The sequence below is a fragment of the Phyllopteryx taeniolatus genome, chromosome 9, assembly GCF_024500385.1.
Source record: "Phyllopteryx taeniolatus isolate TA_2022b chromosome 9, UOR_Ptae_1.2, whole genome shotgun sequence".
Lineage (NCBI taxonomy): Eukaryota > Metazoa > Chordata > Actinopteri > Syngnathiformes > Syngnathidae > Phyllopteryx > Phyllopteryx taeniolatus.
The window spans coordinates 31,492,915-31,513,482 of record NC_084510.1 but is presented as its reverse complement, the minus strand read 5'-3'; the positions used below and the strand labels follow the sequence as shown (position 1 = coordinate 31,513,482).

The 20,568-nt window shown below is 51.6% G+C and overlaps 3 protein-coding genes across 9 annotated transcripts; 2 read left to right on the top strand and 1 right to left on the bottom strand.

Annotated features, from left to right (window-relative positions):
* The first annotated feature begins 369 nt into the window (after positions 1-369).
* Positions 370-8,269, top strand: ctsa (cathepsin A). 2 transcript variants are annotated; one of them, XM_061785525.1, is made up of 14 exons: positions 370-500; positions 3,166-3,323; positions 3,379-3,490; positions 3,772-3,822; positions 4,776-4,862; positions 4,941-5,096; positions 5,847-6,023; positions 6,089-6,180; positions 6,553-6,631; positions 6,716-6,864; positions 7,311-7,386; positions 7,482-7,571; positions 7,865-7,966; positions 8,035-8,249. In XM_061785525.1, exons 1-14 carry the CDS (start codon positions 444-446, stop codon positions 8,116-8,118), a joined length of 1,470 nt encoding a protein of 489 aa, XP_061641509.1. In that variant the 5' UTR covers positions 370-443; the 3' UTR covers positions 8,119-8,249. The 2 variants fall into 2 exon arrangements, with proteins under 2 accessions (XP_061641509.1, XP_061641508.1); XM_061785524.1 differs by having other exon boundaries at positions 7,865-8,269.
* A 2,157-nt stretch (positions 8,270-10,426) lies between these two features.
* Positions 10,427-15,578, top strand: khk (ketohexokinase). Of its 3 annotated transcripts, none has more exons than XM_061785541.1 (8): positions 10,454-10,770; positions 10,872-10,988; positions 11,448-11,582; positions 12,441-12,513; positions 12,585-12,731; positions 14,408-14,544; positions 15,106-15,263; positions 15,353-15,578. In XM_061785541.1, exons 1-8 carry the CDS (start codon positions 10,658-10,660, stop codon positions 15,463-15,465), a joined length of 993 nt encoding a protein of 330 aa, XP_061641525.1. In that variant the 5' UTR covers positions 10,454-10,657; the 3' UTR covers positions 15,466-15,578. The 3 variants fall into 3 exon arrangements, with proteins under 3 accessions (XP_061641527.1, XP_061641525.1, XP_061641526.1); XM_061785542.1 differs by having other exon boundaries at positions 10,464-10,770; positions 14,408-14,496; XM_061785543.1 differs by lacking the exon at positions 10,872-10,988 and having other exon boundaries at positions 10,427-10,770; positions 15,106-15,578.
* Positions 15,468-20,524, bottom strand: pltp (phospholipid transfer protein). 4 transcript variants are annotated; one of them, XM_061785532.1, is made up of 15 exons: positions 20,382-20,524; positions 18,532-18,670; positions 18,320-18,419; positions 18,066-18,194; positions 17,844-17,999; positions 17,706-17,769; positions 17,427-17,582; positions 17,171-17,347; positions 17,030-17,089; positions 16,639-16,803; positions 16,489-16,556; positions 16,352-16,413; positions 15,918-15,981; positions 15,770-15,846; positions 15,468-15,695 (listed from the first exon to the last, which is right to left on the bottom strand). In XM_061785532.1, exons 2-14 carry the CDS (start codon positions 18,647-18,649, stop codon positions 15,810-15,812), a joined length of 1,356 nt encoding a protein of 451 aa, XP_061641516.1. In that variant the 5' UTR covers positions 18,650-18,670; positions 20,382-20,524; the 3' UTR covers positions 15,468-15,695; positions 15,770-15,809. The 4 variants fall into 4 exon arrangements, with proteins under 4 accessions (XP_061641516.1, XP_061641515.1, XP_061641513.1 ...); XM_061785531.1 differs by having other exon boundaries at positions 16,371-16,413; XM_061785529.1 differs by having other exon boundaries at positions 15,770-15,981; positions 16,371-16,413.
* Positions 20,525-20,568: the final 44 nt, after the last annotated feature.

Here is a 20,568-nt window from a genome sequence, read left to right as displayed (position 1 = left end):
GTGAGCCTAGTGAGGATAAGCGGTACAGAAAATGGATGGATCAATGGAATGAAGTTCATAATGTCATTTAAATCAAATGCAAGGAAATTTAAATGTAAACTCAATAAAATTAGTTACAGAACACAATGCACACCAAGTTAACTCAGATGTGTAAATGTGCAAAATAAATGCATGAATGAAGCTAATGAATATAAATAGCATGAAATTAATACGATGTAATAGATGCATACTGTAAATTCAATCAACTGCAATAAAATGTGGAAAATAAGCAACCATAAATGAAACAAAACTATAATAAAATTAAAAGTAAATAAAATACAATCAACCGGAATAATAAAACTACATGGCCATAAAAAAAGGGTGAAAATGTGATTGGAGGAAAGTTTGGCAATCACGTGACCTCGTAACGCCCAGTCATGTGAGTCGCCAAGTGGTCACGTGACATGCTGCCTGCTTTTCTTCTGCTTCCGGAAAAGAACCGCAGACTTCGACACAAGCAGGTAAGAAAGGCAACAATTTGGGTTATTGTTTGACCTTTATCAATATTGTCACAGCTTCACATGTTCCTTGTTGGGTTTTTTTTTGGGTGGGAGTCCCGATGTGGTTTGCCGTTTGCTCGTTTTACTGACTTTGTAGACGTCACACGACAAAATATGTTTTGGGTCTACAGCCAAACGAGTCAAAAACAAACTCGAGAAAATGATTTCACTGAGCTGAAATGCGTCAAGAAACTTCAGGTTTTTTCCCCCCCCTCGAAGTGACAGTGAATGTGGAAATGACGTCACCAGCACGTGCAAATCGTGGGCCAGCTTGTTCCTCTTGTGCCCTTTTCTACTTCGATCATTCAAATTACATTTACACTTGATTGACTACAATAAAGGGCTTCATGTGAAATAACGAGAGAATAAAGACACACTTTACCAACTTGAACTAAAATGAACTGTTGAAAACAAATGAAATGTTGAGGTGACTGTCGGAGTAGTTAGCCGTTAGCCGGTGTTGCTGCTTTTATGGACGTCACACTCTTCTGTCCTGTTAGCGTCAAGGTTTTGATTGAAAGGGTTCCCCCACCCCACGGGGCTAAACGGTCACGTAATGACTACGGATGTGCTTCTAAACGACAATACACATCAGAATCAGAATCGTCTTTATTTGCCAAGTATGTCCAGAAAACACAAGGAATTGGTCTCCGGTAGTCGGAGCCGCTCCAGTACGACAGCAGACGGTCAATTGACAGAGAACACCTTGGAGACAGAAAGACATTGAGCAATAAAGGTAATGCCGGAACCATTTATTTATTTCTTTTTGGACAATTGTGCCAGTCTAGCACTTAAAGCAGTTTGAATGACTCATATCGCAATACTCCGGAGCGATGACCATCGTGCGAAGGGCGCCGAGACTTCAAGGAGTTTAAAGTGCGGTTTCAAGTGACGAGTAGCGCGATCATCTGGGACAATGTCGATTGTGCAAATGTTGCAGATACTCCTCAGTCAGTGTGCAAATGGAGCAGATGCGACTCTGGCACGAGCGGCCAGTATCGGTCAACGACAGATATGCAAATAGTGCAGCGCTGCGAGACGACTACAGGGAGTGCACGAGTCATGCATCATTGGCCCCGCCCAAATGTGACTACGAACTCAAGTCAGAAAATTGGCAGCATGTCGCCATGGAATTGTAGGTTAGCTGTTTAAGAAGTTGATCGCAAGAGGGAAGAAGCTGTTGGAAAGTCTGCTAGTTCTAGTTTGCATTGATCGGTAGCGCCGACCTGAGGGAAGGCGCCGGAAGAGCCGGTGACCGGGATGCGGAGGGTCCGAGAGGATTCTGCACGCCCTTGTCTTAGTTCTGGCAGCGTGCAAGTCCTCAATGGTGGGTAGGGGGGTACCGACAATCCTTTCAGCAGTTTTGATTGTCCGTCGCAGTCGGAGTTTGTCGTTTTTTGTAGCAGCGGCCAAACCAGACTGTGATGGAAGAACACAGGACCGATTCGATGACCGCCGTGTAGGACCGTCTCAGCAGCTCCGGCGGCAGGCCGTGCGTCCTCAGAAGCCGCAGGAAGTACATCCTCTGCTGGGCCTTTTTGAGGACGGAGTTGATGTCGGTCGCCCACTTCGGGTCCTGAGAGACTGTAAATTCCCAGGAACTTGAAGGTCTCGACGGTTGACACAAGGCAGTTGGAGAGCGTGAGGGGCAGCTGTGGCGAAGGATGCCTCCCGAAGTCCACCATCATCGAGCGGGTTCAGTTCCAGGATGCGTCGGCCGCACCGCAGCTCCGGCCGCTCAGCTTCCTGTCGATGACAGCGGTGTCGTCTGCAAACTTCAGGAGTTTGACAGCCGGGCGCGTCGAGGTGCAGTCGTTCGTGTCGAGAGAGAAGAGCAGTGGGGAGAGGACACGAATCATCAAACGTGATTCAAATGAGCCGAAATTGTTTGGCTCGAGGAAGCTTAGCCTTCTAATGATTGAAATGTACTAAAGTGACTTTCAGTCGGGAAACGGCGTCACAGGAGCGTGAACGGCTCAAGCGTTCTGTCACTCACTTCTGAGTCTTCGGCGAATGACCAATGAGCAGCTAGCGTGCAGGCGGGGGCGGGACTTCATTAAACGTACTGCCATGTGATTTGCGATTCGCCAGCGTTGTCACTCACTTCGGCGACTGACCAATGGGCGGCCAGCGTCAGGCAGCGGCGTCCAGGCGGGGGAGGGGCTTAAGTGCAATGAGTGACTGATTCGTTCAGTGAATTGGTGTACTGAGGAACTGAAGAGTGATTCGTTCGTTGAGCTTCTTCGTTCGCGATCCGCGAAGGAGCGACGACTGTTTCGTTTGCGCAAGGAACGGCGTACCACGCCGTGAACGTACTCCGGAGGGATTTGAACCGCAAGTCCTGACGTCCTCAAGCTAACGGCTCATTTTTGAGTCAGTCAGTCATTTAAAATAAATGTTTATACATGCATATCATTCCCCCTGTGTCTCTAATGGAATTGTTAAAGCTTTTCATTTCATAAGAATACATGAAAGCTCTCTAGTGCTTTTCCGACAGCGCCGCAAAATGGCTGACTGACTATAGTGGATGGGCATCGTAAACGTCAATATTGGGAACAGCTGCTACGGTGTTCATCGAGTGACCGTATGCGTGCAGTCCTTATCGAGCGATGTCGCTTCTTGTCAGATGGCGGCGGCGCTGTTGTACTTTCTGTTGGCGGGAACGGCGGCGGCCGCGCCGGCCGACAACGAAGTCGTCAGCCTTCCCGGGTTGCCCAAGCAGCCCGGCTTCAGGCACTACTCGGGATACTTGAACGTGGAGGACGGGAAGCATCTGCACTACTGGTGAGCGACCGCCCGCCGCTTCACGCTCGCACGCTCACACGCTTCCTCCCGGCAGGTTTGCCGAGTCTCAGAATTCTCCGGCGTCCGACCCGGTGGTGCTGTGGCTCAACGGCGGGCCCGGGTGCAGCTCGCTGCACGGACTGTTGACGGAGCACGGACCCTTCCTGGTAGGCGGAGCCCAAATGTTTTTGGGTCCCTTAATGCTTACAACAACAAATAGAATTGAATTAGGGCCCGAACATTTGACCGTTTTGCTCCATTTTGTCCTTTTAGTATTTCTTTAACTTTACAATAAAGAGAAAATGCTTTTCAATGTCATTATGTTTGTCACGTTATATATGATGTGTTTATAAAAAAGAAAAAAAGGCCTGAAATCGGCCAATTCATCGGTCAGCCCTACGTTTGACTTCCTCTTTAAAATGGCCGCCGCCCTCTCCTTGTTGTGCAGGTGGAGGACGACGGCGTCGCGCTGAGAGAAAACCAAAACTCCTGGAACAAGGTCACCGCACATCACAAGCGTTGTTTGTTTCCTTTGCAACATCCTCGACCGTCGCTCTTGTATTTACATCGGAGCTCCTCCCACCTGCCACCTCATCGAGGCGTGGCGGAGAATCATAAAAAAAAACAAAAAAACAAAAGTGTCCGCGGAACCTCTAAGACAATTGAGACGCTCCTTAAAATGGAGGCCGGCGTTAGGGCTGGAAAAAATCAACAATTATTTTTGATAGATATTGAAATCATCATTAATAAATATGATGATTCATTGCTTTCAAAACTCATGACTGATTTGTGATTTGTCACGGTTGTCCAAAAACATGCCTCGTACCAGACATCGCGAATGACCGAAACGCTGAAAAAACACTTTGAATTTCTCTGACTGTCACTTGTTTCTCACAGATTAGGAAGGATTTGTGTGTTTGTATGTGAATATTTGTTATTTGAAGTTAGTGCCTCCCGTGTTGGCTAATGCTAATTGTCGCTAGCCGGTCAAGAGGGTTTTCCATCTTTCTCAAACAAGCTACGTCTTCTATTGAACTCCACACGGTGTGTGTGTGTGTGTGTGTGTGTACATGCAGTCATGCCTCACGCCCATGTGAAACGTGGCTTCTGGCTGCGCAAACATGTTTCCAGGCTGAACTTCTTCAATGTTAGTTAGTTATTTTTTGTTTGGGGTCGAGGCAGAAATTTAGCGGCGACACATTTTTGAAGTCGACTTAACAGAGTTATTCGCCCTCCCCACCCTAGTTTGGTGTGTGTGTTGCTCGTGGATTGTTTTGTTGTTTGTGTGTTGACTTGTGTTGTTGTTGATTTGTTCGTGTGTGTTGGTGTTTGCGTGCGTGTGTGTTGTCAGTTGTTTTGTTTTTGTTGTTTTGCTGCTCATGTTTATTGCCGCGCGTTAGCTTATGTTGTTGTTGTTGTTGTTGTTGTGTGACGTGTATTGTTCCGTTTCAGATCGCAAACATGCTGTACCTGGAGTCCCCAGCAGGGGTGGGCTTCTCCTACTCTGACGACGGCGCCTACGCCACCAACGACTCCGAGGTCAGCGGGGGTCACGGTGGCGGCGGGGCGGCTTCTGATCGGTCCTCTCGTCTCGTTGATTGTGTTTGTGCGCGTCAGGTGTCCATGCTCAACTACCTGGCCCTAAAGGAGTTCTTCCGGCTTTTCCCGGAGCTGAGCGCCAACCAGCTTTTCCTGATGGGAGAAAGCTACGGCGGGATTTACGTGCCCACGCTGGCCGAGAGGGTGATGGAGGACGACGCCCTCAACCTGCAGGTGGCGGCGTCTGTCTGTACTACTTTCGTTTGCACCAAAAGTTCAAGAGTTCTATCTTGTCGGTACGGATAGTTCTTGGAACTCAAAGGTTCCAATCAAACATCTTCATAATGTCAATATTAGGACTGCCGCGAAGGATTATTTTGATAGTCGACTAGTCACTGATTATTTTTGCAATTAGTCGACTCATCGTCATTTATGGCACCGGCGAGCGTCTCTCGTACAACTTCCAGCTTGAGGTGTTGACGGTATCTGCAAAAGATAATTAAGATAATAGCAGTACATACAACTTATCGTAAACTTTGGCGCTTGTACCAACATTACTGGCACGTTTATATTTGATAGTGCAAATTAAAAGGAAGAAAGGAACATTTGTAGCTGTAAATGTTCAGTGGACTTTAAAATGGAACCAAAAACTTTCATGTGCAATCACAACAAGGGAACTGGGAATAACCTTTTCGTAGGTAAGAATGTTTTGGGCTCCTGTATAAGGAGCACATTTTTTGATGTTGATTTAAAAAAAATAAAATAAATAAATAAAAACCAAAAAGGCGAGCCTCATGAAATCTGAGGAATGAGCAATTTCAGATTCGTTTCCAATGTACGTGCGTTGCCATTGTCGGGAACGTTGCCCCCACCAATGTGGCCGCCACGTCGTCACGTAGTAGTCGGCGTGACGGTGACTAGTCAACTCGTCTCGGCAGTCCTAATGGCGGTGGGATCGTCTTCCGCTTTCCCCGCGGCGAGCAGGGCGTGGCGGTGGGCAACGGGATGTCCAGCTACGAGCTGAACGACAACTCCCTGGTGTACTTCGCGTACTACCACGGCCTGCTGGGGAGCCGCCTGTGGAGCCGCCTGCAGAAGTCGTGCTGCCGCGACGTCCGCTGCGACTTCCACCGAAACCCCGACGTCGACTGCTCCGCCGCCGTGAGTGTCGCCCCGCGCGCCGTCGAGGTCGGAGGCGGCGTGACGTCTAACGTGTCGTTGCGCAGCTGGCCGACGTCCAGGACGTCGTCTACGGCTCGGGACTCAACGTGTACAACCTGTACGCGCCGTGTCCGGGCGGCGCCCCCCGCAGGTCCAGGTGAGCCCGTGACGCTCTCACTTCCTGTCGCGTGTGCGCCTGCGTGCGTGTTAGTCGTTCGTTCTCGTGCGTATTGTTTGTTTGTGTGTGTGCTCGTACTTTCTTCTCCGCTGTGTGTCTTGTTAGTCTGTTATTGTGTTGTTTGTAGTGTCAATGTGTACATGTGAATTGTTTTGTGTTGTTTGTGTGCATTAGCTAGTGTGCGATTTGTTGTTGATGGTCGTGCGTGTGGTCTGCATGCGTGTTTGACGTGCGCGTTCTCGTTGATGCGAGTCGTGTGTTGTGGATAGGAGCGTCCCGGTGCCTGAGGGCTAAAAGTCCAAAAGTTCCCGGTCGTGCGGTATGGCGAGATCCTCTTTTGCGTGTTTGCAGCGTGGAGCGAGGTCAGCTGGTGCTGCGAGACCTGGGCAACTTCTTCATCCATCACGAGCGGACCAAGATGTGGAAGAAGGTGCGAGCGCTCCGGCGCCCGCGCGGCCCCCGCGCGGACCCCCCCCGCCTCACCGTCGTGCCGTTTTTCCGCTTTGCGCCGCAGAAGCTCCGAGGCCTGGCGGGACGCGAGACCCCCGTGCGCCTGGAGCCGCCCTGCACCAACTCCACGGCCGCCGCCCGCTTCCTGAACGACCCGCACGTGCGAAGCGCCCTGAACATCGACGCCCGGGCGCCCGACTGGACCGTCTGCAGGTAAGCGCCATTTCGCCGAAACGTTGACGGCGCCTGAGAATTCGGAATGCACCGAACGCGAGGCTGGGAAAAGCTTTGCGCTCAAGGGCCACATTCCAGCTTTCAAACAGACAAAATAAATGCATTCAAATGTTTGAATTTGTGTATTTTCTCAAATAAATGCTTAGCATTTGTAAAACTGTTTACAATCGCAAAAATGTCGAATTTAAAATGTGTTGAATACATTTGATCATGTGATGTTTTTTTTTTAAATGATTTAATTGAATTGTATTTGTAAAGGGTCCTCGGGTGTCGTGAAAGGTGCTGTATAAATCCAAGTTATTTCTCATTTGAATGAATGCGCCGTTTATCGGCGACGAAGAGTTGCGCAATATGCCACGATGACATTGACGGTGACGCTTTGGCATGAACGTCACGTCGTCACGCTGCGCTTTGCTCTTTGTCAGTGCCGAGGTGCACCTCAACTACGGCCGGCTCTATCCGGACGTCAGGAAGCAGTACCTCAAGCTTCTGGCCGCGCTGGTCTGACCGCTTCGTCGGTGCACGCCGCATTCCGCTTCCTGTGGATGGTTCACCATAAAAGGTGTGCGTGTGTGTGTGTGTGTGTGCGTTCGCAGAAGTACCGCGTGCTGGTGTACAACGGCGACGTGGACATGGCTTGTAACTTCATGGGCGACGAGTGGTTCGTGGAGTCCTTGAACCAGCAGGTGAGCGGAGCATCCCGTCCTAACGCAGGGAACCAACGGGTGACAGTGTGCTGATAAAAGCGTGCGAAAACTTTCCAACCCGTGGTATCGGCGTTCCATGTCGAACGCTCGACCGTACTGCGGAGTACGCCGCGCCGTGTGCCGCCCTCGCTTCGACGGCAGAGAGAGAGCGAGAGAGAGAATTATCTTTGAACGCCAAAAGGCAGCTAGCTTAATGCTCCCATATCATGCAAAGCTCCTTAGAGGGGCTAAGAAAAGTTGGCTCCTGGTGAGCCTTCCGCCGGCACCCGCAGGTGCAGGTGAGTCGGCGTCCGTGGGTGTACGAGAACGAGGGCGGGCGGCAGGTGGGCGGCTTCGTCAAGGAGTTCACCAACTTGGCCTTCCTCACCGTCAAGGTAAACTCAGGCCGATCGGCGCGACGATGTCGCCTCCCGCGGGTGAACTCTGACCTCCGCCCCCGCAGGGTTCGGGTCACATGGTGCCGACGGACAAACCTCTGGCGGCGTTCGCCGTCTTCTCCAGATTCATCAGTAAGCGACCCTTCTGACCTCGGCGATTGGCTCCCCGCTACCACGGTGACGAGCACCGACCGCCCGATCGAACGACGCGTTGCTGCTGATTTTTTATTTTTTTATTTTTTTAAAGGAAATGCACAAATTAAAAGCTTGGTGACAAATGTTTGAAGTGTTTTTCCATTTAGTTTTGACCGCTCATGTTTTCTCTCCATCCAAAGCGAAAGAATTGTCCAAAGCGTCGGCCCGGCCCGGCCCGGCCCCGCCCCGCTTTCGGCTGCGCTGCACACGTCCATCTCCGTCGCAGACAATCTGCAAGGGAAGTCCGTTGATTTTGGGACTCGTACGTGATATGCATTCGGTCGGAGGAGAGCTGGAAAGCGGGTTCTTCGGCAGAAAGAGAAGAGGAAAGCGCAGAGCCGAGAACTGAATGTGGGGACTGTGACAGGAAAATCTCGGGAGTTGCTTGACATGATGATCCGGAGAAAGGTTGATCTATTGTGTGTCCAGGAGACCCGGTGGAAAGGCACTCACTCAGGCCCGAAGTTTCGGGGCAGGGATGAAATGATTTGACCGTGGTGTAGATGGGAAGAGAAATGGAGTCGGGGTTATTTGAAAAGAAGACTTGGCTAAGAATGTGAAAAGAGCATCAGATCGAGTGATGAGGCTGAAACTTGAACTTGAGGGCGCTATGTAGAATGTGATTCGCGGTTATGGCCCACAGGTAGGATGTGACCGAGAGGTCAAAGAGAAATTCTGGAAGGAGCTGGACCAAGTAGTTCTGAGCGTCCCAGACCGAGAGAGAGAGTCGGGATCGGTGCAGATCGTAATGGACATGTTGGTGAAGGAAACGGGGGTGATGAAGAAGTGATGGGTAAGTACGGCATCCGGGAAAAGAACTTGGAGGGACAGATGGTGGTCGACTTTGCAACAAGGATGCAAATGGCTGAAGTGAACACTGTTTTCCAGAAGAGGCAGGAACATAGGGTGACCTACAAGAGCGGAGGTCGAAGCACAGACGATGTCATCTGAAGGAGGTTAGCGACAGTAAGGTGGTGGTAGGGGAGAGTGTGGCGAGACTGCGAAGAAGATGACTGTGGTGGTGGGGAGGAAGATTAGGAAAGTGACGAGTAGTACAATGTCGATGGTGCAAATGTTGCAGAGACTCCTCAGTCAGAGTGCAAGTGGGGCAGATGCGACTCTGGCATGAGTGGTGTAGTATATTTTCATAGGAAGACAATCAGAGTTCCTTTGGGAAGGACAAATGTTTGGAGAGCTGTGTTCCCACCAACTGTCTTTTCTTTGCACTTCGACATCAAAGAACATCCTTTAACCAGTTCTACGTTGATTGGGGGGGGGGTCTTGCGTCCCCCTGACAGAAACCTGTCGGGGGTTTACAACCGGTCCTGGTCTTCAAAGAGGACTGTTTGGCATTATCGTAACAAAGGACCCCCGGGGGAAAGATCGACCAGACTGAGAGACGACGGCAGACGAGTAGCGGTATTTCACACACCCAAAGAGACGGCGGCTGGCAGCTACGATTCCAAATATGGTCATGAGGAGCAGCATCCTTCCGGATGCAACGAGGGAGGGGGCTAATTCCACGGCCAGAGAATTAGAACCTTGATCAACTTTCCGGGGGCTTTTTTTTTTCGTCGTTCTGACAATACAGCAGCTGCTATGACACCAAGGCCTGTTCAATAAATCCAATTAGCCCAAATGCTCCAAGTGTCTCCAAATCTTCATTCACCCCATGCCAGACGGAAGTCGGAGTCTTCCCGGGAGACCGCCGGCTCGGAAGCACAGGTGCAAGAAAATGAACCACGGTGGCCGGTATCGGTCAACCGCAGATACGCAAACGGGGCAGCGTGGCGAGACGACTACAGGGGGCGCACGAGTCACGTAGCATTGGCCCCACCCAAATGGGACAACGAACTCAAGACAAAAAGACAAAACAATTGGCCGCATGTTGCCATGGAAATGTAGGTTCGCTGTTTAAGCCCGAAGGAAAACCAGACATGATGTCCATCCGTGAAACACAAACGCCTACTTTCTACATTAAAAATATTTGTCATTGTTTCTTGTTTGTTACATAATGTAGTTTCTAGACAGAGGGAATTCTCGCTCTTAATTTAAAAAAAAAAATTTTTGGGGGTAAACTATTATCATCAAAATGATACATATATCTTTAAAAAAAAAAATGAGTTCACGCTGAGTGTGACGTGCATCTTATCTGAGTGCCACGTTTTGATTTGAACTCGCTAACTGAAGCGTTCGACACTATTCTAATTTGTTGAGCTGTACCCGTGTATAAGTGCATACAGGGAATCACTTTGGCGGCCATGTTGGGAGGGGCGACGTCGTACTGCAGCGGCCTTGTCGTACCAGTCGGCGCATTCTTTCGGTCTTTGGATTTTCTTGGTTTCCTCGCGCGCGGAATGCGCTTGACCCTCCTAGCTTAGAGTCGCTCAAAAGGGGCGTGTCCTCATCACCTATTCGCATCTGTGCTTGACTCGCTAGCGAGTTCGAAGTCCACCAAAACAAAGTTGAACAAACAAGTCAAAGGTCGGCGATATGGCGCAGCGGGCGGACGAAAAGAACGAGAAGAAGATTCTGTGCGTGGGGCTCGTGTGTCTGGACATCATCAGCGTGGTGGACGAATTTCCCCGAGAAGATTCCGACAACAGGTGAGCCTGCCGGCAGGCTAATGCGGACGTGAACGGACGAGCGGTCACGTGGGGATACGAACGGACAGGTGTTGACATGCGCGTGTGTGTGTGTGTGCCAGGTGTGTGTCACAGCGATGGCAGCGAGGCGGCAACGCGTCCAATTCGTGCACAGTTTTATCACTTCTGGGATCGCCCTGCGCATTCATGGGCTCGCTTTGTGCTGGACCTGCGGCCAGGTGACCACCGCGCGCACACGCACGCACACACACACACAAACTCACTCACTCACTCACCGCCCCCCCCCCCAAAAAAAAATAAACAAAAGCAAGCACACAACTACATACACACAAACATGTACTTTCTACCTTACTTCATACTCTCTCACACACACACACACCCTTGGCCCGGTAACAAGCGGACACGCCAAGCTGCACGCACACAGGTTTTTGATTTTGTCGGGCAGAGGCGAGCGTGACGTTTGTAGTTTGATTTTGGAGGCTTTTGCAAGGTCGCAGGTCGCCAGTCGTCAGCGCCCCCGCAGGAAGTCGCCTCGCCCTGCACTTGACGTGCGCGGGTGCGCGCTCGTGTTTCAGGACGTCGTCACGGAGACCGTCCCGTTCGTGCCGCCAACCGGGTGCCTCGCACTTTGATTTTGGAGGAGCGATAGTTGACTTTTGTGTGTGTGTGTGTTTCAGTTTCATCGTTGAAGACTTCTCGCGTCGGGCCATCGACATTTCGCGGCTGGCGTGGCAGCCGACCGGCCAGACGCCGAGCGCATGCTGCGTGGTTTGCCCGTCCAGCGGTTCTCGCACCGTCCTGCTAGCCGACACGTAAGACCGCCCGTCCGACGCCTTCGGCGCTCAAACGTCGCTTTCTAGCCATCGGTCCAATTTTCTTTACCGCTCAACCTCACGAGGGTCGCGGGCTGGGAGGCGGGGCACACCCTGAACCGGTCGCCAGCCAATCGCAGGGCACATAGAAACGAACGACCATTGGCACGCACATTCGCACCTACTGGCAATTTAGAGTGTTCAATTCATGTTTTTGGGATGTGGGAGGAAATCGGAGCAAAGTATTATACAGCGGTCAAATGTTGTGCCTGTAATTCAGAAAAAAAAGTCGTTTGAATTCATCACATTCATCGGCCAATCGTCATTTTACTCTGCCAAATATCGGAATTGGACTAAAAACAAAAATCCGTATCGGATTTGATGAATCGATTGCTTCCCGTCGATGACTTTTCTTCGATCACTTTCTATCGATCGCATAAACAAATCTGACCACAAATCTGCAAATGAAAATTGGAAAAAACAAATATTTTCCCTCCCCCAAAAAAATGCAATGTGTTTGATCAGGGCTTTTGCAAATCATTGAAAAAGATAGCTGGGTGGGTGGGCTCCAGCGCGCGCGTGAGGAGAAGCAGGACAGAAAATGGAGGGATGTTTTTTCCTGAAACAAATGTGAATAAGTCGGGGATCGGTGCAAAAAATGTCAATTTGGCAGACATTTTTGGTGGGAGAAGCGGGAGATGGTGGGGCAGGGGGGGAATAACGAGGAAGACAAATCTACCAGCTGGGGAAATTGCGGCAACCGGAACGCGAGTGTCCGGGGGTCCGTTGTGTTTCTCCCTGTCATGATGATGATGATGATGACGATGACGATGATGTGCGTCATGAATTCATCATCAGCAACATCCCAGACGTGACGAGCGAAGACTTCAACGCGGTGGACTTGAGCGCCTTCAAGTGGATCCACTGGGAGGTGAGCCGGCCGGCCGAGTGGGCGGAGTCATCTCCGGCGGCGACCCTCGTGACCTCCCGCGCGTCCCGCAGGCGCGCGACCCGGACCAGCAGCTGAAGATGATGCGGAGGGTGGCGCGGTACAATGCCGCGTTGCCGCGGCAACAGAAGATCACCATCTCCGTGGAGATCGAGAAGCCCAGGGAGAATCTTTATCGGCTCTTCTCGCACGCCGACGTGGTCGGTCGCAAGTATTTGCAATATTGCGTTCACGTTAAGTTCTTGAAAAAAACAAAAAAGTGACATTTTTAAAGGGAAAACATGTCCTCGTACAAGATTAAAGTCACAAAAGAATTCCAAAAACAGTTTTTTGAGAAGAATCAGTTGTGATTCAAGTCGCATTTCTTTAGAATCCTATGAAGTATTTATTATATCAGAGTCATCCAAATATTTTGTCCTAATTATTTCTCAGAAAGAAAAGTAGTGATGGGAACAAATTGACCTTTTTTTCAGAAAAATACATCATTGGTTTTTCTCCAAGAAATGTCGACAGGCACCGACCTTACGGCCACGGATCCGGTCGGCCGCCTCGCCGAACACGGTCCGCTCGATGTCCCCCGCCTCCCCCGGAACGTGAGCAAAGACGTTCCCAGCAGACCCTCGCTATACGTTTGGGCCTGCCACGTCGGACCGGCGTCTTCCCCCACCATCGGAGCCAACTCACCACCGGGTGGTGATCGCCTGACAGCCCCGCCCCTCTCTTCACCCGAGTGTCCGATGACACGACCGCAAAGTCGATCATCGAACGGCGACCTCGGGTGTCCCGGTGCCAAGCGCACGTGTGGACACCCTTAAACTCGAACACGGTGTTCGTTATGGACAATCCGTGACGAGCGCAGAAGTCCAATAACAGAAGACCGCTCGGGTTCTGACCCTCCCAATCACGCCCTTCCGGGTCTCACTGTCATTGCCCACGTGAGCATTGAAGTCCCCCAGCGGGAGCGCTCTGCGGCACCCCCTCCAAGGACTCCAAAAAGGGAGGGTACTCTGAACTGCTCTTTGGTGCATAGGCACAAACAACAGTCAGGACCCGTCCCCCCACCCGAAGGCGGAGGGAGGCTACCCTCTCGTCCACCGGGGTGAACCCCAACGTACAGGCGCCGAGCCCGGGGGGCAATAAGTATACCCGCACCTGCTCGGCGCCTCTCACCGTGGGCAACTCCAGAGTGGAAGAGAGTCCGACCCCTCTCGAGAGGACCGGTACCAGAGCCCGAGCCGTGCGTGGAGGCGAGTCCGACGATATCTAGTGGGAACTTCCCGACCTCGCACACCGGCTCGGGCTCCCTCCCTGCCAGAGAGGCGACGTTCCACGTTCCCTGGAGCCGGCTTCTGTAGCCGGGGATCGGATCGCCGAGGTCCCCGCCTTCGGCCACCGCCCGGCTCGCGCTTCACCCGACCCCTATGGCCCCTCCCGCAGGTGGTGACCCGCATTACCCTTTCGGGCCGTGCCCGGCCAGACCCCACGGGTGCGGGCCCGACCGCCGGGCGCTCGCCTTCGAGCTCGTGCTCGGTCTGGTCCCTCACCAAGGACCTGTTTGCCAGGGGTGACCCTGCCAGGGGCATAAAGCCCCAAACAACTTAGCTCCTCGGATTATTGGGACACACAAACCCCTCCGCCACGATAAGGTGACGGCTTCAGGAGGGATTTATTTAGTTGGGGGGTGCAGTGACGGGAAAAAAACTTCTCCTTATTTGCTGAAAATGTCGTCTGTTTGACTTTTTTGTTAAAAATGTTCAACTGAAGTCAGTACTTTTAGAATAAAATAGAATTTTGTGGTGGGAAAGTCTTAGTTTTCAGAAAACATCCTTTTTTGAATGGGAATAGGAGGTATAAATGTTCCTTGTTTTTGTGTCAGGTGTTCGTGAGCAAAGACGTGGCTCGGCAGCTGGGCTTCAACTCGCCGCGGAGCGCTCTGCGAGGACTGCGAGGGCGCCTCAAGGCCGGGTTCGAGTCTCAAAAGTCTCAAGAAGACGGGCGGGGGGCCATACAGCAGTAACGTTTGAGTCTTATGAGGAAACAAAAGATTTTCATATGAGAATAGTCGCCTTGAGAAAAAGTTCAGGACGGAAAAGGCTGCAAAAAAAGTTTCATCTTACTTCATGGAAAGCCTTAGGAGAAAAAAATGCTGATTTTTCATTTGGAGAAGAAGGAAATCATAGAATCAAATCTGCTATTATAGCAAAAAGTCGTACTCTTGGGTCAAAATGTATTTCGTCGGAGGGAAAAGTTTGTTTTATTTTTTTTTCGAATAACGTGCTCAATGTACAGTCGTTGAAATGTTGAAGGAAATAATATGGTCATAATAGTACAAGATGGTAGGATTGAAAATAGCGATATTTTTGAAGGGAAAAAAAGCGTCATTTCATGATATTGTGTGAGTCAATTATTTTAGAAGAAAAACAAAAAGTAGAATAGGATCAAACTTTTTTGGGTGGGAAAAAGAAAAGTGTGTAATATGAGAAGAAGTAGTTATTTCCTTGCAAGATCAAAGGTTGCTGTCAAGAGAGACGCCTTTGGCCATATTTGGATTGATTTCATTTTGCGTGGTTTCAGCGCCGTCCTGATCTGCGCTTGGGCCGAGAAAGGCGCGGACGCCTCGGACGCCGACGGGACGCTGCTCCATTCCGACGCCTTCCCGCCCGAATGCGTGCTGGACACGCTGGGCGCCGGCGACACCTTCAACGCCGCCGTCATACACAAGCTGGCCAACGGTGACGCACGCGCACGCACGCACGCACGCACATCGGAAGCCGTTTCCAAGTGGTGTGACCAACACCGACCGGCGTGTGTCGCTGGGCAGGTTGCGATTTGCAGGACGCGCTGACGTTCGGCTGCCGGGTGGCGGGCTGCAAGTGCGGTTTCCATGGTTACGACGCCATCGCCGAGAAACTGAGCGCACTCACGCGAGTCTGACGGACGAGGGATCAAAAAGCTTTATTGACGTTGTCGTCGCGTGATCGATTGGCGGAGATGACGATGATGACCGATTGCGTTGTTGACCAATAAAGTTGCCGGAAAACATCAAAGACGTTCATGCCGACCAAGCCTACGAACCGGCGGGTGCGCGTTTATTGCGAGGCCGCGGCCGCCATCTCCCTCAGGCCTTTGCTGAAGCGAAGGTTCGCTCCGATCACGATGAAACCCTGCGGGAGGTCACAGGTCGGCCGCCGTCAGCGTCGCCGCGGATGCGCGTGAGCGCGCGCGCGCGCGCACTTACGTCGTGGTATTCCACCACCTCCTCGACGAGCTCCATCCCGTCAGCCAGAGGGATACGAACGCCTCGCTTGGTCCAGTCTGAAACGCACGCACACGCGAGTAGTGACGCGCGCGTCGCGTGACGATGCCGACCGACGTCGTCGTCTTACTGTTGATCAGAGGAACCGCGGACATCTGCAACATCGTCTTCAGAGGCGCCTGCAGAGGAATCAGCTGACGGACGGCAGGGCGGCGGAAAGAACAACAAAGACGCGGGTCAAGGACAGACGGAAAAAGAGGTGGAAAAAGTACTCGGCGAAGACGCGCGCGACATTCGGGGGGAACATCGCACCGCGTGTGGAAAACTGATTGGAACTGCAAGCTCAATTCCTTTTTATATATATACACACACACACACACACTGTATCTATGTATGTATGTGTGTGTGTGTGAAAAACTGACGTCAGAACGCACATGCAAAAACAGACACATCAGACACAAATGGAAAAATGAAATCGGAGACACGGGGGAAGGGTTAGTTAGGGTCCACGTCCGAAAAACAGACCAATCGGATGCCTCAAGCAAAAACACATGAAAGACGCACAGAAGTGAGCAATTCTTACTGCCAGAGATTCCAGCGCTGATTGGTTGGAGTAGATTTTAAACCTGCACGAGTCAAAGACACGTTAAGATGTGCGCGCGCGCGTGCGTGCGAGCGTGCGTGCGTGCGTGCGTGTTGACCTGCGCAGGTCGGCGAGTACGGACAGACGTTTTTCTCTGATGGAAACTTTGGCGTTAAATTTGGTTTCCTGGAAAAGGACAAGAAAAAGTGCAGAAGACAAAATCTCGGCATCTTTGAGGACTTGACTCACTGAGCGTGCGCGCGCGTACCATGGTCATGCTGCTGAGCTGCACCGGCGGTCGGCCGGCCGGCGTCATCATCACCTTGACGACGGCCGTCATGACGACGGTGGCCCCGGACGTCTTGACGGTGGTCTTGGGCGGGGCGTTGACTGCCAGTTCCAGTGACACGGGCGAGTCCATCAGCGCCGGATTCTGACAAAAAAACAGCACCGCAAGTCCGAGCCTCGTTTTGGCGTGACGTCGCACACAAATAAAAGACAGACTGGCGTACGAGGCCCGCGTGACGACGTGGGGGGAACACGTGGGAAACGGGAATAGCAACGACACGCAAATAAATGCGATCAAAGACGCGGGGCAGAAGCTTTTGAAAAGTCACATCGACGAAAGAGCCGCCATCGCGCCGGTGCGCCGTACTCGCCAGCATCATGACGGTCCCGAAGTACGTGGTCCTCAGCAGCATCTCCAGATCTCTGGGCATCTGGCAAACGCACACAAAATCTCCTTTCCTTTCCTTTCCTTTCCTTTCCAGCTGCCGTTTCTTTTTTTGCGGCCGGCTCACGTTGTCGTTGGTGATGTTCAACTGGAAGATTCCCGCCTTGTAGTAGGAGAACAAGCCGCTGTCGAAGAAGAACTCGGACAGCGCCAAGTAGACCATGCGCTCGTACTCTCGGATGAGCGGTTCCGCCGCGTAGTTAACCAGCGTGTCCCGCTCGTCCGCCAGGTGGAAGAACATTCCCTGCAAAGCGAACGCGTGTCATCCACGCGCACAACCTAGCGTGCGTGCGTGCGTGCGTGCGTGCGTGCGTGCGGCTCACTCGGAAGTTCATGTCCAGGCTGCGAGACGTCACCAGCGGATCGTCGGTCAGCGAATAATCGATCCCGACGTAGCTGTCCACCTCCGTCCGCACCGGGATGGTCTCCAGCATGGAGTTGACACGCACCAGAGACGCGTGCTGCAGGGCCGGACAGATCTACGCGCGCGGTTGCAGACGGACGGACGGACGGACGGGTGACACGTGGTAAAGAGAAACGTTAAACGTGCGAGAGACAGCCGGACGGAAGACGGACGAGGGAGCCGGCCGACAGAGACGGACCCGCTTGTTGAGGAGGAAGCGCAGGCCGGTGGTGAGAAACCTGGCCAGGAAGTGGTAAACTCTCCTGTGGGGCGGAATAAATACATCGAAAAACGACGACGACGTCCTCGACAGCGATGACGCAACCGACGGGGTTACCCGAGCGTGCCGTCAAACTTGGCCCTCATCTTCTTGATTTTGGCATCGCAGGTGACGTTGTTGATCTTGAGGCGGCCGAGCGGGTCTCTGCCGAGGCCGAGACCCGTGTTGATGTCGACGCCGTCGGCCGACGCCTCGATGTTTCCCGTGTCGGACCTGACGCGCCACACCCGTTAGCGACCGAGCCGTCGGCGCCGCTCGCTGTGCCGCGGCGCTACTTACAAGAACCAGTACAGGAGCCGTCTGTGGAAGCTCAGCGCGATGGACGAGTTCTGGACGTCGAACATCAGACCCACGTCGGGCAGGAAGCTCAAGTCGGCGTAGGTCAGGTTCAGCTCCGTGATCTTCACGCTGGACCACACGCCGCACGCTAAGTTACGCCGTAGCGTTACCTCGCAGCATCGCGACCATGGCGTTGAGCCGTAGCGCTTTGCGGCGCTATGCGACGCTACGTGCAGCTAGGTGGCGCTACGTACTCTGTGATGGTGTACTGGAAGCTTCCCTCCTTGCCGCTCATCTCCGGCATGCTGATGTTACTCAGCTCCTCCGCCACAAACTTCTGAGTCTCCGATTTCACTACACGGAAAAGCATAAACGCTGGATTGTATCCATCGCGCCCAAATTTGCTCCCAATCGTCTCGTCGTCATCATCCGGACAAGAAAAAGACCCAAAAAAACAGCCTCTTACGCATGTCCAGGCCTTTGTCCGTGATGCGGATCTTGCACGCGGCCGGTTCTTTGGTCGCCATGACCGACGTCAGCGTGGAGACAAACAGGAAGAGGCGGGGCCACAGACAGGAAGTCATCCCCGTGCCAAAAGCCGCAGCCTGCAGTGGAGAACGGTTGAGAAATCGCAACACGCGCACAAAAGCGGAGTATGTTGACGTCCGACTCGAGTGACCTCGCTCTGAGGACATTGCCTCAACACACACGCACACAAACTGTAAAACACCCACACGCAAGCGGAGTATGTTGTCGTCGAAGTGTCGTGACCTCCCTTTGCGAACATTGCGTCTCCTCTGTCCTCATTCAAGTCCTTTTTCTTCACTTCATGTTTGTTTGTTTTCTCGCTCTCTTTTGAGCACTTAGCAACGCACATTTGATCTTCTGAAGAAAAACTCGTCGTCGTATTACGGCGAGCGACGTCGCAGATGTTAACGCGGAGGTAACGTTACGACCGCTGTTGGGTTCATCGTGCCGGAACTATTCAATGACGTTGTCGAAGTAAAAGCACGAATTGCGTTTGCTGATGACATTTCTTCATTTTGAAGGAATGCATCAAAAGGATGTTTCCTTGAAAAAAAGCGGATTAACACCATTCGTCATTATTTTGCAACTCGAGCCCGACCGATTGAGTTGGCCGATACGAACGCTTCTCGAATCGGCCAATTTTTTGTCGGCTTTTGTTTTTTGGATTACAATTACGTTCATTTTGTAATTCGATTCTGCCATCTAGTTGCGTGTAATTAGTTACGACACAACACGGATTACCCCGACGTCGTAGACGCTTTTCAAATCATGTCGTTTGTCAAGTTCAATCATCTCAAGCGCACACACGCACGCACGCGAACACACACAAAACGGTGTCCTGTAATGACAGCTCGGCAAGCGGTCGGGCGAGCGCGTGTGGCTAACCGCTAAGCGCTAACCCGATGAGGAAGCTTCAAAAAGACTTTTGACGACCTCTGACCCCGGCGGTCCGGGCCGGCCTGTCATTCGCGAGCGCAAATGCTAGGCTACGCTACATAATCATCACCTTGTTGCCGTGGTGACCCTGGATCTCACACATTGTAGTAAACCATCAGAACAAATCAATAATAACAATAATGTGGGGCCGCCTTTGAACAGACACTTCCTGTAGGCGGAGCCCCCAAAAACCCAAATGTCTCTGACTGCTCCTTTAACGAGAGATGAGACAGGGCAAACCGAATTCACGCTCGCTCCTCGTCGGTGAGCTCATAACTCAAACGCACGCACGATAGCAACGCTAAGCGGCAAACGTCAGCTGTCCAAATAATGCGTGGCACGCGCACACAAAAGAAGGAATATCAAAAAGGAAATCCAAACAAATGCAATCAAAAAGGTTCAAAATACAATAAAAATGTCTTTCAAACAATGAATGAACAATACGGTGTAAGAAGTATATCTTGCAAAATACAAATATAAACAAAGAAAAGAAAAAACAAGTCTCATTAAAATCAATAAGTACAAATGAAAAATGATGTTAAAAAGGCATGCACATTTTTTTTTTTATAAAACATTTTTAAAAGGGCGGATGAAAAAAAGACAAAGACAAATCTGTATTTAGAAATATTCAAAAAATGACTTCAAATCACCCATGTCGATATATTAAAAAATACAAAGAAATAAAAAAAGATAAAACAACACACATGCTGTAACAATCTCACCTGTCCATCGTCTGTCCAGTCCAGTCTAGTGCCAGTCTCGTGCCAGTCTAGAGTCAGTCTAGTGTCAGTCTCGCCATGGGCGTCCAGTCTGCTCGTGTGTGTGCGTGTGTGTGAAGATGTCGCAACTCACAGTTGAGCAGCGTGAGGAGGACGACGAGGATTTGGTTCTGTTGTTCTGCTCGTCTTCTGTCCGACGTGTGCCTCTCTTTTTCTCCTCAGGGACTGACTCCTCCCCCTCCCCTCCCCTCCCCTCCCCCCGCTGTGGGGGGCACAAAAGCGTGTGTGTGTGGTCGTTGATGTCTCTGAGAAGAGTCAAA